Consider the following 14,166-nt stretch of genomic DNA (forward strand, 5'->3'; position numbering starts at 1 on the left):
CCCCATTCCTTTTGGTCTTATCTGGTTTAGGTTGCTTTCTAATGGGTGGATATCACAGTCTCACAGAGAAAGAAGGAAGAAATCTTAAAAGAGAAACAATGTCTCTGTTATTGCATAATAAATATCTTTGATCTTGTTCAGTTTCATCACTCTTGCTTGTTGGGGTGAGAAAAGCAGAAAAAGTCTAGAGCTTTTTTCCTTTGAAGCAGTTTTGATAGTCCTGATTCATAGGCTGCTGCTGCTAAGTCACTTCAGTTGTGTCCGACTCTGTGCAACCCCATAGACGGCAGCCCACCAGGCTCCCCCGTCCCTGGGATTCTCCAGGCAAGAACACTGGAGTGGGTTGCCATTTCCTTCTCTAGTGCAAGAAAGTGAAAAGTGAAAGTAAAGTCGCTCAGTTGTGTCCAACTCTCAGCGACTCCATGGACTGCAGCCCACCAGGCTCCTCCATCCATGGGATTTGGAGTGGGGTGCCATTGCCTTCTCCGATTCATAGGCAGTGGGGGTGATAATAATTGTAATCAAAATAAAATAACAGTAAAATTTGAAATGGCGCAAAAGTCATGCAGAAGCAAAATATATAACAAAAGGAAAATATAGTGATAATTTTACTAATATATTAAAATAACAATAAATGAAAAGCACAGTCAAATCAGAATAAATATGGTGATGCACTGATAAAGCATTTTACTTGAAAATCATGGAAATTCTATTAGTATGTGTGCATGCATGTGTTTTCTAGAAACCTAGCAGTTTCATGCAGTCAGACTTTTTAGTGAAATACTAACGTAGAATCCTCTTGAATGTGATTTGGCATAAGAGCCTATCAGAGGGGGCCTATGATTCTTCCCAGTCATCTTTTAATTTGCTTTATTCTACTTTAAAAGTCAATATATGGTATTTTAGAGCTTGGGTATACCAGTTTAACTCTTCTCCTTAAATGGACATTTAAGTTGGTATCAGTGTTCTAACTGATATTATAGAAAAATAACATTGTTAATATAGTTTTTCATGCTTAATATTTTCCATAGTAAAGTTCATTCTTTCAACACATACTGAATTCCTGATTTGTACCTATTTCTTTGATATGTACTAGGATTATAACGGAGAAGGCAATGGCACCCCACTCCAGTACTCTTGCCTGGAGAATCCCATGGACAGAGGAGCCTGGTGGGCTGCAGTCCATGGATTTGCTAAAGAGTCGGACACGACTGAGCGACTTCACTTTCACTTTTCACTTTCATGCATTGGAGAAGGAAATGGCAACCCACTCCAGTGTTCTTGCCTGGAGAATCCCAGGGACAGCAGAGCCTGGTGGGCTGCCGTCTATGGGGTCACACAGAGTCGGACACGACTGAAGTGACTTAGCAGCAGCAGCAGGATTATAACAGCATATAGAATAGATGTGTTTCATCCCCTTAGATTCTAGTGAAAATGACGACCAAGTATATTTTCTGTACTTTCTTGCTCACTGAAATATTCCCTTTTCAACTATTCTTCTATTCATTAGGTTCTCTGACATATTAATCCCTTTTCTCCCAGTCTGTCAGTTATCTCCTGTTTTCATTTTTCCTCTCCATTTAACTCACGTTCCTTGGTCTCCCTGTGGCATATACTTCATATTCCTTTGTACCATTGTCCTTCTTTCGCATTGTTGTGTGTTCAGCTTTACATGAACTCAGCCATCCACCATCTCTTTATGCTTGGACTAAGCACCGATGGAAAAAAGTCTTAAAGCTAAGCAGTTTATAGCAAAACTATAAATTAATGTTCACCAGCCTCAACTGGACTTTCAATACTCTCTGACGTTCTTACTACATTTCTTTAGTTACCTCTGTCTCCCATTCAATAGGGACTATTCCAAGTTTTATTTATTTTACTAAAAATTCAGTGCCCAATTTGTTTTGTCCTATCTTTCTTCTCTGCCTTTCTCACACTTGGATGTTTTCCTTTTGAGGCAGAGATGGTATTAAATAGATATTCTTCAACTTTCTGCTACCATATCTATAAATCTGCTTGTATCTTCAGATATCTCTTCTTTTTTAAAAAAAAAATTTGTGTTCATATAGGAACATAGTTGATTAAAAATGTTTATCAGTTTCAGGTATATAGCAAGGTGATTGAGTTATACATATACATGTAGCTATTCTTTTTAAAATTCCTATTTAGGTTATTACAGACTATTGAGGAGCATTCCCTGTGCTATACAGTAGGTCCTTGTACAGATACATACAGTTGGTTATTTATTTTGAATGTAGTATTGTGTACATGTTAATCTGAAACTCCCAATCTATCTTCCTCCCCCTGCCCCTCCATAACCATAAGTTCATTCTCTAAGTCTGAGTCTGTTTTGTAAATAAGCTCATTTGTATTTTTTTTTTTTTAGAATTCACATATAAGCAATATCACATGATATTTGTCATTCTCTGTCTGACTTTCTTCACTTAGTATGAAAACGTCCAGGTCCATCTACGTTGCTGCAGATGGCATTGTTTCATTCTTTTTAATGGCTAATATTCCATTGTATGTGTGTACCACATCTTTTTCCATTCACTTGTCAGTGGACATTCAGGTTGCTTCCATGTCTGCTATTGTAAATAGTGCTGCAGTGAACATTTGGGTGCATATATCTTCTTGAATTATGATTTTCTCTCGATATGTACCCCAGGATTGGGATTGCTGGATCATATGGTATCTCTGTTTTTAGTTTCTTTTTGGTTTTGTTTTTTTAATTATGTTTTACATTGGAGAATAATTGCTTTACTATGTTGTGTTGGTTTCTGTCATACATCAAGGTGAATCAACTGTAAGTATACATACATACCTTTCTCTTGAACTTCCCTCCCACCCCCACCCCAGATCTGTGCCTCTAGGTCATTACAAGAGACCAGGTTGTGCTCCCTGTGTTATACAGCAACTTCCCACTAGCCATCTGTCTTACACATGGCAGTGTATATGTTTCAATGCTACTCTCTCAATTTGTCTAGTTTTAGTTTTTTAAGGAACCTCCATACTGTTCTTCATAGTGTCTGTACCAATTCATATTCCCACCAATAGTGTAGGAGGGTTCCCTTTTCTCTACACCTTCTCCAGCATTTATTGTTTGTAGATTTTTTGATGATGGCCATTCTAACTGATGTGAAATGATACCTCATTGTAATTTTTGATTTGCATTTCTCTAATAATTAGCAGTGTTGACTATCTTTTCTTGTGCCTCTTGGCCATCTATATGTCTTCTTTTGATTGGGTTTTTTTTTTTTAATTGAGCTGCATGAGCTGTTTGTAAATTTTGGAGACTAATCCTGTCCATCGCATCATTTCTTTTCATTTTGTTTATGGTTTCCTTTGTTTTGCAAAAGATTTTGAGTTGAAGTCACATTTGTTTATTTTTTAATTTCCCTTACTCTAGGAGACGGCTCAGAAAAGATGTTGCTGTGATTTATGTAAAAGTGTGTTCTGCCTGTTTTCCTCTTGTTTTATAGTATCAGGTCATACATTTAGGTCTTTAATCAGTTTTTGTGTATGGTGTTAAAGAATGTTCTAATTTCATTTTTTTACTTGTAGCTGTGCAGTTTTTGCAGCACCGTTTGTTAAAGAGACTGTCTTTCCTCCATTGTATAGTTTTGCCTCCTTTGTCATAGATTAATTGACCATAGTTGCATGGGTTTATTTCTGGGGTTTACATCTTAGTCCGTTAATCTGTATTTCTGTTTTTGTGCCAGTACCATACTATTTTGATGACTGTATCTTTGTAGTACAGTCAGACATCAGGAAGCCTGATTTCTCAGCTCTGTTTTTCTTTCTCAGCATTGCTTTGGCTATTCTGGGTCTTTTGTGTCTCCATACAAGTTTTAAGATTTTTTTTTTGTTCTAGTTCTGTGGAAAATGCCATTGGTAATTTGATAGGGATTACATTAAATCTGTAGATTGCCTTGGGTAGGATAATCATTTTGACAATATTGATTATTCCAATTCAAGAACATGGTATATCTTCCCATCTGTTTGTGTAATCTTTGATTTCTTTCATCAGTGTTTTATAGTTTCAGAGTACAGGTCTTTTCTCTCCTTGGGTAGGTTTAATCCTAGGTAATCTTTTCTTTTTGATGTGATGATAAATGGGGTTGTTTCTTTAGTTTCTCCTTCTGGTCTTTCATTGTTAGTGTATAGAAATGCAAGATTTATGTGTATTTTATATCCTGCTGCTGCTGAGTCGCTTCAGTCATGTCCGACTCTGTGTGACCCCATAGATGGCACCCCACCAGGCTCCCCTGTCCCTGGGATTCTCCAAGCAGGAACACTGGAGTGGGTTGCCATTTCCTTCTCCAATGCACGAAAGTGAAAAGTGAAAGTGAAGTCTCTCAGTCGTGTCCGACTCTTAGCGACCCCATGGACTGAAGCCTACTAGGCTCCTCCGTCCATGGGATTTTCCAGGCAAAAGAGTACTGGAGTGGGGTGCCATTGCCAAATTCATTAATAAGCTCTTACAGTTTTCTGGTGGCATCTTTAGAATTTTCTGTGTATAGTATGTCATCTAAAACAGTGACAGGTTTTCCTCTTTTCCAGTTTATATTCCTTTTATTTCTTTTTCTTCTCTGATTTGTTATGGCTAGGACTTCCAAAACTATGTAGAATAAGAGTGGTGAGAATACGGATATCCTTGTCATGTTCCAAATCTAAGAGGTAATGCTTTCAGCTTTTCACCATGGAGTATGATGTTAACTACAGGCTAGTCGTATATGGCCTTTATTATGTTGAGGTATGTTCGCTCCCTGCCCACTTTCTGGAGAGTTTTTATCATAAATAGGTGTTGAATTTTGTTTAAAGCTTTTTCTGCATTTGTTGAGATGATTGTATGGCTTTTATTCTTCTATTTGTTGATGTGGTGTATCATACTAATTGATGTGCAGATATTGAAAAATCCTTGCATCCCTGGTATAAATCCCAATTGATCATGGTGTGTGATCCTTTTAATATATTGTTGGATTCAGATTGCTAGTATTTTTTGTTGAGGATTTTTGTGTCTATGTTCATCAGTGATAGTGACCTATAAATTTTTTTTTTGGTAGTATCTTTGTCTGATTTTGGTTTCAGTATGGTGATGGCCTTATAGAATGAGTTTGGGAGTATTCATTTCTCTGCATTTTTTTGGGAATAGTTTCGGAAGAATAAGTGTCAACTCTTCTCTAAGTGATGGAACTAATCTGTGATGCCATCTGGTCCTGGACTTTTGTTTATTGGAAGTTTATATTTCTTTTTGGTTCAGTCTTAGGAGACTGTGCCTTTCTAACAATTTATCCATTTCTTCCAGGTTGTCTACTTTATTGGCATATAGTTGTTTGTAGTAGTTTTTTATGATCCTTTGTATTTCTCTGATGTCTATTGTAACTTCTCCTTTTTAATTTCTAATTTTGTTGATTTAAGCTCGCTGTCTTTTCTTGAAGAGTCTGGCTAAAGGTTTATCAGTTTTGTTTATCTTTTCAGATAATCAGCTTTTTGTTTCATTGATTTTATTGATTTTGTTTGTTTATATTTCTGCTCTGATCTCTCTTTCTTTCCTTCTACTAACTTTGAGTTTTGTTTATTCTTTTTTCTCTGTTGGCTTTAGACATTAAATTAGGTTGTTTGTTTGTGATTTTTCTTGTTTCCTGAGGTAAGATTGTATTGCTATAAATTTCTCAAAACTGCGTTTATCATGTCCCTAGGTTTTGGATCATTGTGCTTTCATTTTCATTTGACTCTAGGTAATATTTATGTCCTTTTTGATTTCTTCGGTGATCCATTGATTGTTTAATAGTATTTTTTTTAGCTTCCATGTATTTGTGTTTTTTAGTTTTTTTTTCTTATAGTTGATTCCTAATCTAATAGCAATGTGGTTAGAAAAGATGCTTGATATGATTTTTAATTTTCTTAAATTTACTGAAGCTTACTTTGTGGCCCAGCCTGTCATTAATCCTGGAGAATGTTCCATGGCCTCTTGAGAAAAGTGTATATTCTGCTGCTTTTGAATGGAATACTCTATAAATGTCAATGAAGGTGGTCTGGTCTAATGTGTCATTTAAGACCTGTGTTTCTGTATTAATCTTCTTTCTAGATAATCTGTCCATTGATATAAATGGAGTATTTTTAAGTCCCCCACTATTAATTACATTACTGTTGATTTCTCCTTTAATGACTGTTAATATTTGCCTTATATATTGGGGTACTCTGTATTGGGTAAGTATTTATATACAATTGTTATAGCTTCTTCTTGGAATGATTCCTTGATCATTATGTAGTGTCCTTCTTTGTCTCTTTTGTCTATTTTGAAGTCTCTTTTGTCTGAGAAAAATATTGCTATTCCAGCTATCTTTTAATTTACATTTGCACAGAGTACCTTTTTCCATCCCCTCACTTTCAGTCTGTATGTGTCCCTAGATGTGAAGTAGGTCTCTTGTAGATATCATGTATATGGATCTTGTTTTTGTATCCATTCACCTCTATTTCTTTTGGTTAGAGCACTAAACCCATTTAATGTTTAAGGTAATTACCAGTATATATGTTCCTATTGCCATTTTCTTAATTGGTTTGGATTTGCTTTGTAGGTCTTTTTTGTTCCATTCCTGTTTTGTTCCAGTAGTCATGCATGGATGTAAGAGTTGGACTGTAAAGAAAGCTGAGCGCCGATAAATTGATGCTTTTGAACTGTGGTGTTGGAGAAGACTCTTGAGAGTCCCTTGGACTGCCAGGAGATCCAACCAGTCCATCCTAAAGGAAATCAGTCCTGGGCATTCATTGGAAGGACTGATGTTGAAGCTTCAACTCCAGTATTTTGGCCACCCACCTGATGCAAAAAACTGACTCATTTGAAAAGACCCTGATGCTGGGAAGGATTGAAGGCAGGAGGAGAAGGGGATGACAGAGGATGAGATGGTTAGATGTCATCACTGACTCAATGGGCATGAATTTGGGTAAACTCTGGGAGTTGGTGATGGACAGGGAGGCCTGGAGTGCTGCGGTTCTTGGGGTCGCAAAGAGTCGGACACAACTGAGTGACTGAACTCAGTTCAACAGTTCAGTGTCCTGAACTCAGTTCAGGACAACAAAACTGAATTGTTTTGTTCTCTTGTCTTGTGATTTGATGACTAACTTTAGTGTTGTATTTGGATTCCATTTTCATTTTTGTGTATGTATCTGTTGTAGATTTTCAGTTTGTGGTTACCCTGAGGTTTTGATATTCAGTTCAGTTCAGTTGCTCAGTCATGTCTTGACTCTTTTCGACCCCATGGACTGCAGGACATCAGGCCTCCCTGTCCATCACCAACTCCTGGAGTTTACTCAGACTCATGTCCATTGAATCAGTGATGCCATTCAACTATCTCATCCTCTGTCGTCCCCTTCTCCTCCCACCTTCGATCTTTCCCAGCATCAGGGTCTTTTCAAATGAGTCAGTTCTTCGCATCAGGTGGCCAAAGTATTGGCATATCAGCTTCAGCATCGGTCCTTCCAATGAATATTCAGGACCTTTTTCCTTTAGGATGGACTGGTTGGATCTCCTTGCAGTCCAGGGAACTCTCAAGAGTCTTCTCCAACACCACAGTTCAAAAGCAGCAACTCTTCGGTGTTCAGCTTTCTTTATAGTCCAACTCTCACATCCGTACATGACTACTGAAAAAACCATAGCCTTGACTAGACGGACCTTTGTTGGCAAAGGAATGTCTCTGCTTTTTAATATGCTGTCTAGGTTGGTCACAACTAGTTTGTGGTGACCATGAGGTTTTGATACAGCATTCTGTATATAAAAAAGATTGTTTTAAGTTGCTGGTCTTTTAATTCAAACTTTTTTCCAATATCCTGCATTTGTGTTCTCCTCTTCTCATAATTACTGGTTTTGATATCATATTTGTGTGCAGATGATTTCTTACCTTTACTTTGTATTTACTGGTAAGCTTTTCCATTCATAATTTTGTTTCCAGTAGTTGCCCTTTCTTTTCTGCTTAAAGTTCCTTTGGCATTTGTTGCAAAAGTGGTCTGGTGGTGCTGAATTTTCTTAGTTTTTTCTTGTTTGTAAAGCTTTTGCTTTGTCTATCAAATCTGAATTGAGATCTTTGCCAGATGGAGTACTGTTAGCTGTAGGTTCTTTGCTTTCATCACTTTAAATATATCATCAGATCAGATCAGATCAGATCAGTCGCTCAGTTGTGTCTGACTCTTTGCAACCCCATGAATCGCAGCACGCCAGGCCTCCCTGTCCATCACTAACTCCCGGAGTTCACCCAGACTCACGTCCATCGAGTCAGTGATGCCATCCAGCCATCTCATCCTCTGTCATCCCCTTCTCCTCTTGCCCCCAATCCCTCCCAGCATCAGACTCTTTTCCAGTGAGTCAACTTTTCACATGAGGTGGCCAAAGTACTGGAGTTTCATCTTTAGCATCATTCCTTCCAAAGAACACCCAGGGCTGATCTCCTTCAGAATGGACTTGTTGGATCTTCTTGCAGTCCAAGGGATTCTCAAGAGTCTTCTCCAACACCACAGTTCAAAAGCATCATTCTTCGGCGCTCAGCCTTCTTCACAGTCCAGCTCTCCCTTTTTGCCTGCAGAGTTTCTGCTGAGAAATTAGCTGATAACCTTATGGGAGTTCCCTTGTATTTGTTGCTTTTCTTTGTTGCTTTTAATATTTTAATATTTTTTCTTTGTTTTTAATTTTTGTCCATTTGATTCCTATTTGTTTTGGTGTGTTCTTCCTTGGGTTTATTCTACCTGGAACTCTCTGACCTTCCTGGAATTGGATGACTGTTTCCTTTCCTTTGTTAGGTAAGTTTTCAACTATTACCTCTTCAAATATTTTCTTAAGTCCCTTCTTTCTTTCTTTTCCTTCTGGGACTACATGATGTGAATGTTTGAGGCTTTTAAAGTTGTCCCAGAGGTCTCTTAGAGTGTCTTCATTTCTTTTCCTTCTTTATTCTGTTCCATGGCAGTGATATCCACCATTCTGATTTCCAGATCACTTATCCTTTCTTCTGCCTCAGTTACTCTGCTGTTGATTCCTTCTAGTGTGTTTTTCATTTTGGTTATTGTATTGTTCATCTCTGTTTGTTCTTCAGCTCTTCTGTGTCTTTGTTAAACGTTTCTTTCATCTTCTTAATTTGTGGCTCCATTTTTTTTTTAAGAGATCTTGGGTCATCTTCACTACCATTAATCTGAAATTTTTTTTTTTTTTTTAACCCTAGATTGCTTATCTCCACTTCATTTTGTTTTTCTAGGGTTTTGTCTTGTTCCTTCACCTGGGACATATTCTTCTGTTGTCTCATTTTGTCTAACATTCTGTAATTACAGCTTCAGTTCTGCAAGCTGCAGGATTGTAGTTCTTCTTGTGTCTGCTGTCTGCCATCTGGTGGATGAGGCTGTCTAAGAGGCTTGTGCAGGCTTCCTGGTGGGAGGGTCTAGTTCCTGTCTGCTGGTAGGTGGTGCTGTGTCTTGTCCATTTGGTGGTAAGGGCCATGCTCAGGAAGACTTCAAGTGACCTGTCTGCTTGATGGATGGGGCTGTGTTTCAGCCTTTTTGGTGGTTTGGCCTCAGGTGTCCTGGCACTTGAGCCTTCAGGCTGTTGAATGGGGTTAAGGTTGTGGGGAGGAAATAGTAGCCTCCAGGAGGACTCACACCAATGCATGCTCATTAAAACTGCTGTTGCAAGTGTCTTTGTTCCCAGAGTGAGCCACAGCCCCACCCCCCCACCTCTGCCAGAGACCCTCCAATAATAGCAGGTAGATCTAGCCCAGTTTCTTATGAAATCACTGTTCTTTCCCCTGAGTCCTGGTACCTAGAGGTCCTTGTGTACTCCTTCTCAGAGTGGAATTTCTGTTTTTCCCAGTTCTGTGGAATTTCTTCAATCAAACCCCACTGGCCTTCAAAGTTAGATTCTCTGGGGGCTTCTCTTCCTATTACCAGATCCTCAGGCTGGGAAGCCTGACATGAAGTTCAGGGCTTTCAGTCCTGTGGTAGAACTTCTGTGGTATAATTATTTTCTAGTTTGTGAGTTGCCCACACAGCAGGTATGGGATTTGATTTTACTGCAGTTGTGCCTCTCCTATAGTTTTGTTGTGGCTTCTTCATCTTTGGATATAGGGTGTCTTTTTTGATAGGTTCCAGCCTTTTTGTTTTTATTGTTCAATGGTTGTTCAGCAGTTAGTTGTTATTTTGGTGTTCCTCTAAGAAGGGAGCTTCCCTGATAGCTCAGTTGGTAAAGAATCTGCCTGCAAAGAGACCCCAGTTCGATTCCTGGGTCGGGAAGATCCCCTGGAGAAGGGAAAGGCTACCCACTCCAGCTTTCTGGCCTGGAGAATTCCATGGACTGTATAGTCCATGGGATCTCAAAGAGTCAGACACAACTGAGAAGGGGTGAACTCAGTCATTCTGCTTCACATCTTTCTGGCCAGTCACCAGATACACCTTCTTTATCAGAGACTGGTCCTTCCATAGGTACTCTAGATCCGTTCATTATTTTCTGTACCTTAAAGATTCAGTCATCTGTGAAAAATATTTTCAAAGATGAAATAGATAAAATGTAATTGCAGATTAGGATTAACAATTTGCCTTCTATTTTAATGATAGGGAGCACTAACTTTGAACTCCAATTAAGCAAATGTCTCCTCCAGAAAATATTCCTTTTTTCAAATTAGTAAACTTACATTATAAAAACATTATACTCTGTTATTATTAATATATTTTGAAATTCTTCAATAAAATTTTTGTGGGAATTTTCTCTCTTATTTTATAAGTACCTATATAATACAATGTCTTCAATTTTACCTCAACACCTAAAATTTTAACTCTCTGGCTCTTCCCAGAAGTTTGCTGACCCCAGGTCTAGGCCACCTTAACTAGGAAGGTGGGATGAAGAAAAATTGATTAAAGAGATAGATACTCAGGAATAGAATGGATACAACCTGGTGGTTAATTAGAGGTGATGAGTCGAGGAGAAATCAGGGGGATTTCCTAGATTTTGCCATAAGCAACCAGGTAAATTAAGAAAGGCTTTCATTTTTGTCTTATCAGAAAAAATGATAATGAAGAGTTTAATAAATTATGTTGACTTCATCAGTAGTAAAGAATTATATTGTGTTCTTTTATAGAAATACAGTTTTATTGAGAAATAATTCATGTACTTTAGCGTTCACCTATATAAAGTGAGTAATTCAGTGTTTTTGAGTATTTTTTGCAAGATTGTACAACCATCACCACATCTAATTAGAACATTTTGTCCTCTCTCAAGGAAACTCCTGTCCCAATTAGCAGTCAGTCCTCCTTCCTTTTTCCTCTCACTCTGTTGATTTGCCTATTGTGGACGTTTTATGAAAATGGAATCAGAGTATGTGTAGCCTTTTGTGACTGGTTTCTTTCATCTAACAGAATGTATTCAGGGTTCATTCAAGCTGTAGCATATATCAATATTTCATTCTTTTTTTTATGGTTGAATGATATTCCATTGTATGGTTATATTACATTTTATTTATTCATTCTTCAGTTTGTTGGAAATTTGTATTGTTTCTATTCTTTGGCTACTATGAGTAGTGCTGCTATAAATATTTGTGTACAAAATTTTCTGTGGATGTATGTTTTCATTTCTTTTGGGCATATACGTAATGGTAGAATTGTTGGGTCGTTTTAATAAGTTTATGTTTAACTTTCTGAGGAGCTACCAAGCTGTTTCTTAAAAGAATTGGACTATTTTATATTCCTACCTGCAATATATGAAGGTTCCAGTTTTTTCACATCCTCACAATACTTGTTGCTATCTTTTTTCTTTTCTAATAGCCATGTAGTGGGTGTCTCTCTTAAACTTTTATCCCTGACATTAGATAGATTTGAAGAAATCAGAGTACTAAGTAAACATGTTCTCTTGCCATCCAAAGATATGGGTATTGTCAGGATAAACTAGTCTTTGTGATGGTGCAAAACTAAACTAAAGCTTAGAAAGATAACAAAGGTAGTAAGATAAAGCGAAAATGAGCTGATTCTTCGAAGACTTGGAAAAATGATTTAAATTCTTATTGGTTCTCTGTATTCTTTTTAGGTGTATTCTACTTTGGATAGTAAATGTTACATATTCTTGAAATGTTGAATGTAAATCCAGTGATACTTTAAACAAACCAGAGGATTGATTTATTTACATAGAGTTATTTTGTAAAGATACTGATTCCTTTGTGGAAGTAGCCTGGTGGGGCAGAAAGCATGAGATTTGTAGTCAGACAGACTTAGCTTGAAATCCTTTATCTCTTACTTACTAGCATTTTTTGCTGTGGGCAAACGGCTTGAACTTTCCGAGCCTTGGAGCCTCAGTTTCCTCATCTATAAAATGAGCAGGAAAATAGTATCTACTTTATTGGGGTATTACACAAAGATGTTACAGATGAATGAGAAAAAAGTGTGAATGTGAAGTGATTAGTACTGTTAGCAGCTGTGATATTGATGATGATAATTCTGAATCTTGTTTTCATATCATGGTTTTAGTTACAGTGAAATACTTGTTGATATTTATTTTGTTTTTTAAAAAATTACTTTTGGGTCCTGGTCTGTTTTCCATTTGGATTCAAAAGTTTACAGTGATTTTTTTTTTTTCCCTAGTAAAGTTGTATTTTCTTCCTAGGAGTACTTCTTTGATTCCAGAGTATTAACAGATGGAGAACTGGCTCCCAATGATCGATGTTGCCGTGTATGTGGAAAAATAGGCCACTATATGAAAGACTGCCCCAAAAGGAGAAGGTTGGCAAATGATTATATAACAACATTGTAGGGAAAATAAATATGAGGCAAATTGATATAAATAAATATGAGGAAAATAATATGAGGCAAATTGTGTTTAGATATGTTTAAATTGAGAAAGTTTAGAGCTTGAAGTTGACCCTTAGGTAAATGTATATTTGAATGGTGTTTTGTGAAAGAGTGAGATTTATTCCTGGTACATTGGTGTCTCATGATGTTTATTATTTGTTCATCTATTCATTAAGGCTTTTTAAACTGCAGAAGTATTAACACCTACTGTATGCTGGAAAGTGTGCTAGGATCCAAGGGAAAAAAAGACCAAGATACGAGGTTCTTGCTGAGAACCTCACTGTTACGAAAACAAATAAGTGAAAAATAATTAAATGAATCTTTGAGGTATATATTGTAAGATATGCCTATATACTCTTTCCCTTAAGGAATATACATCCTCTGTGCTCCCTGAAAATATGTCTGTCGTACTTTCCTGTGTTCTTTATACTATGTTATTAGGCCAGGAAATTCCTTTTTTAGTCATTAAGCCTTACTTAATGTAAAGAGCTTAGAACTTTTCATACAGAACAAATTCGTAGTTTCCATCACTGCTATTTATTAAATTTAGAGAAGACACTTTCTCTAAGCCTCAAATGTCTTTCTCTATAAAATGGAGATAATAAATAGCCAACTAAGGATTGTAGAATTAAAATTTGCTATTAAACATTAAAAACTGATATTGTATAATGAAACTACTAGAATACCCGGTGTCTGCCATATGAGTAGGTATGTGAGAACCCTTGCCTTCAGAAAAGTGCATGAAACAATGGGCATGTTAGTCCCTTTATTGTGAGGCTCTTGTATAGTTTAGTTTATTCTATAGTTCCCTCGGTTTATAAGTCCCTAGCCCCACGTTATTGCTATCAGCAGTTTACTGTTTAGACTAAAGAAGAAAGACAGTGAAGAAGAGAAAGAAGGGAATGAAGAGGAGAAAGACTCCCGAGACCTTCTTGACCCCCGAGACCTCCACGACACTAGAGACTTTAGAGACCCCAGAGACCTCAGATGTTTTATCTGCGGAGATGCAGGACATGTGCGAAGGGAGTGCCCAGAGGTCAAGCTGGCCCGTCAGAGGAATAGCAGTGTGGCAGGTAAATAGAAAAAGCCAAAAATAGTTTTTGGCAGAAATAGTGTCATTTATGTTGATGTCATTTTAAGGGCCCTGATTCTTCTCTATTCTAAACATAGCTGTATGACTTTAGGTCTTTTAATTTATTAAAGAGAAAATTTAGGTTTTTACTTTGAATAGTATTTGGATATGTTTAATATCAAGGTCTTAGCAGTCTGTTGTATTCAGTCAGCTCCCTCCACGTATTTTTTGGATTTGAGTCATATTCTTTATTCTCTTGCTATGAAAAGTTAACAAAAGTTAAC

At 37.2% G+C, this 14,166-nt stretch overlaps 1 protein-coding gene across 9 annotated transcripts in view; it reads left to right on the forward strand.

Moving 5' to 3' along the window:
- The window catches only part of TUT4 (terminal uridylyl transferase 4), a 129,245-nt gene that overhangs the window by 105,917 nt on the left and 9,162 nt on the right, over positions 1-14,166 (forward strand). For 5 of the 9 annotated variants that reach the window (XM_027537244.1, XM_027537248.1, XM_027537249.1 and 2 more), the window contains exons 25-26: positions 12,626-12,741; positions 13,660-13,883. In XM_027537244.1, coding sequence (XP_027393045.1) covers positions 12,626-12,741; positions 13,660-13,883 — 340 coding nt within the window. The remainder of the gene's footprint in view (positions 1-12,625; positions 12,742-13,659; positions 13,884-14,166) is intronic. The other 4 variants (XM_027537246.1, XM_027537250.1, XM_027537247.1 and 1 more) reach the window with 2 other exon arrangements.

The sequence above is a fragment of the Bos indicus x Bos taurus genome, chromosome 3 (genome assembly GCF_003369695.1).
Source record: "Bos indicus x Bos taurus breed Angus x Brahman F1 hybrid chromosome 3, Bos_hybrid_MaternalHap_v2.0, whole genome shotgun sequence".
Taxonomy (NCBI): Eukaryota; Metazoa; Chordata; class Mammalia; order Artiodactyla; family Bovidae; genus Bos; species Bos indicus x Bos taurus.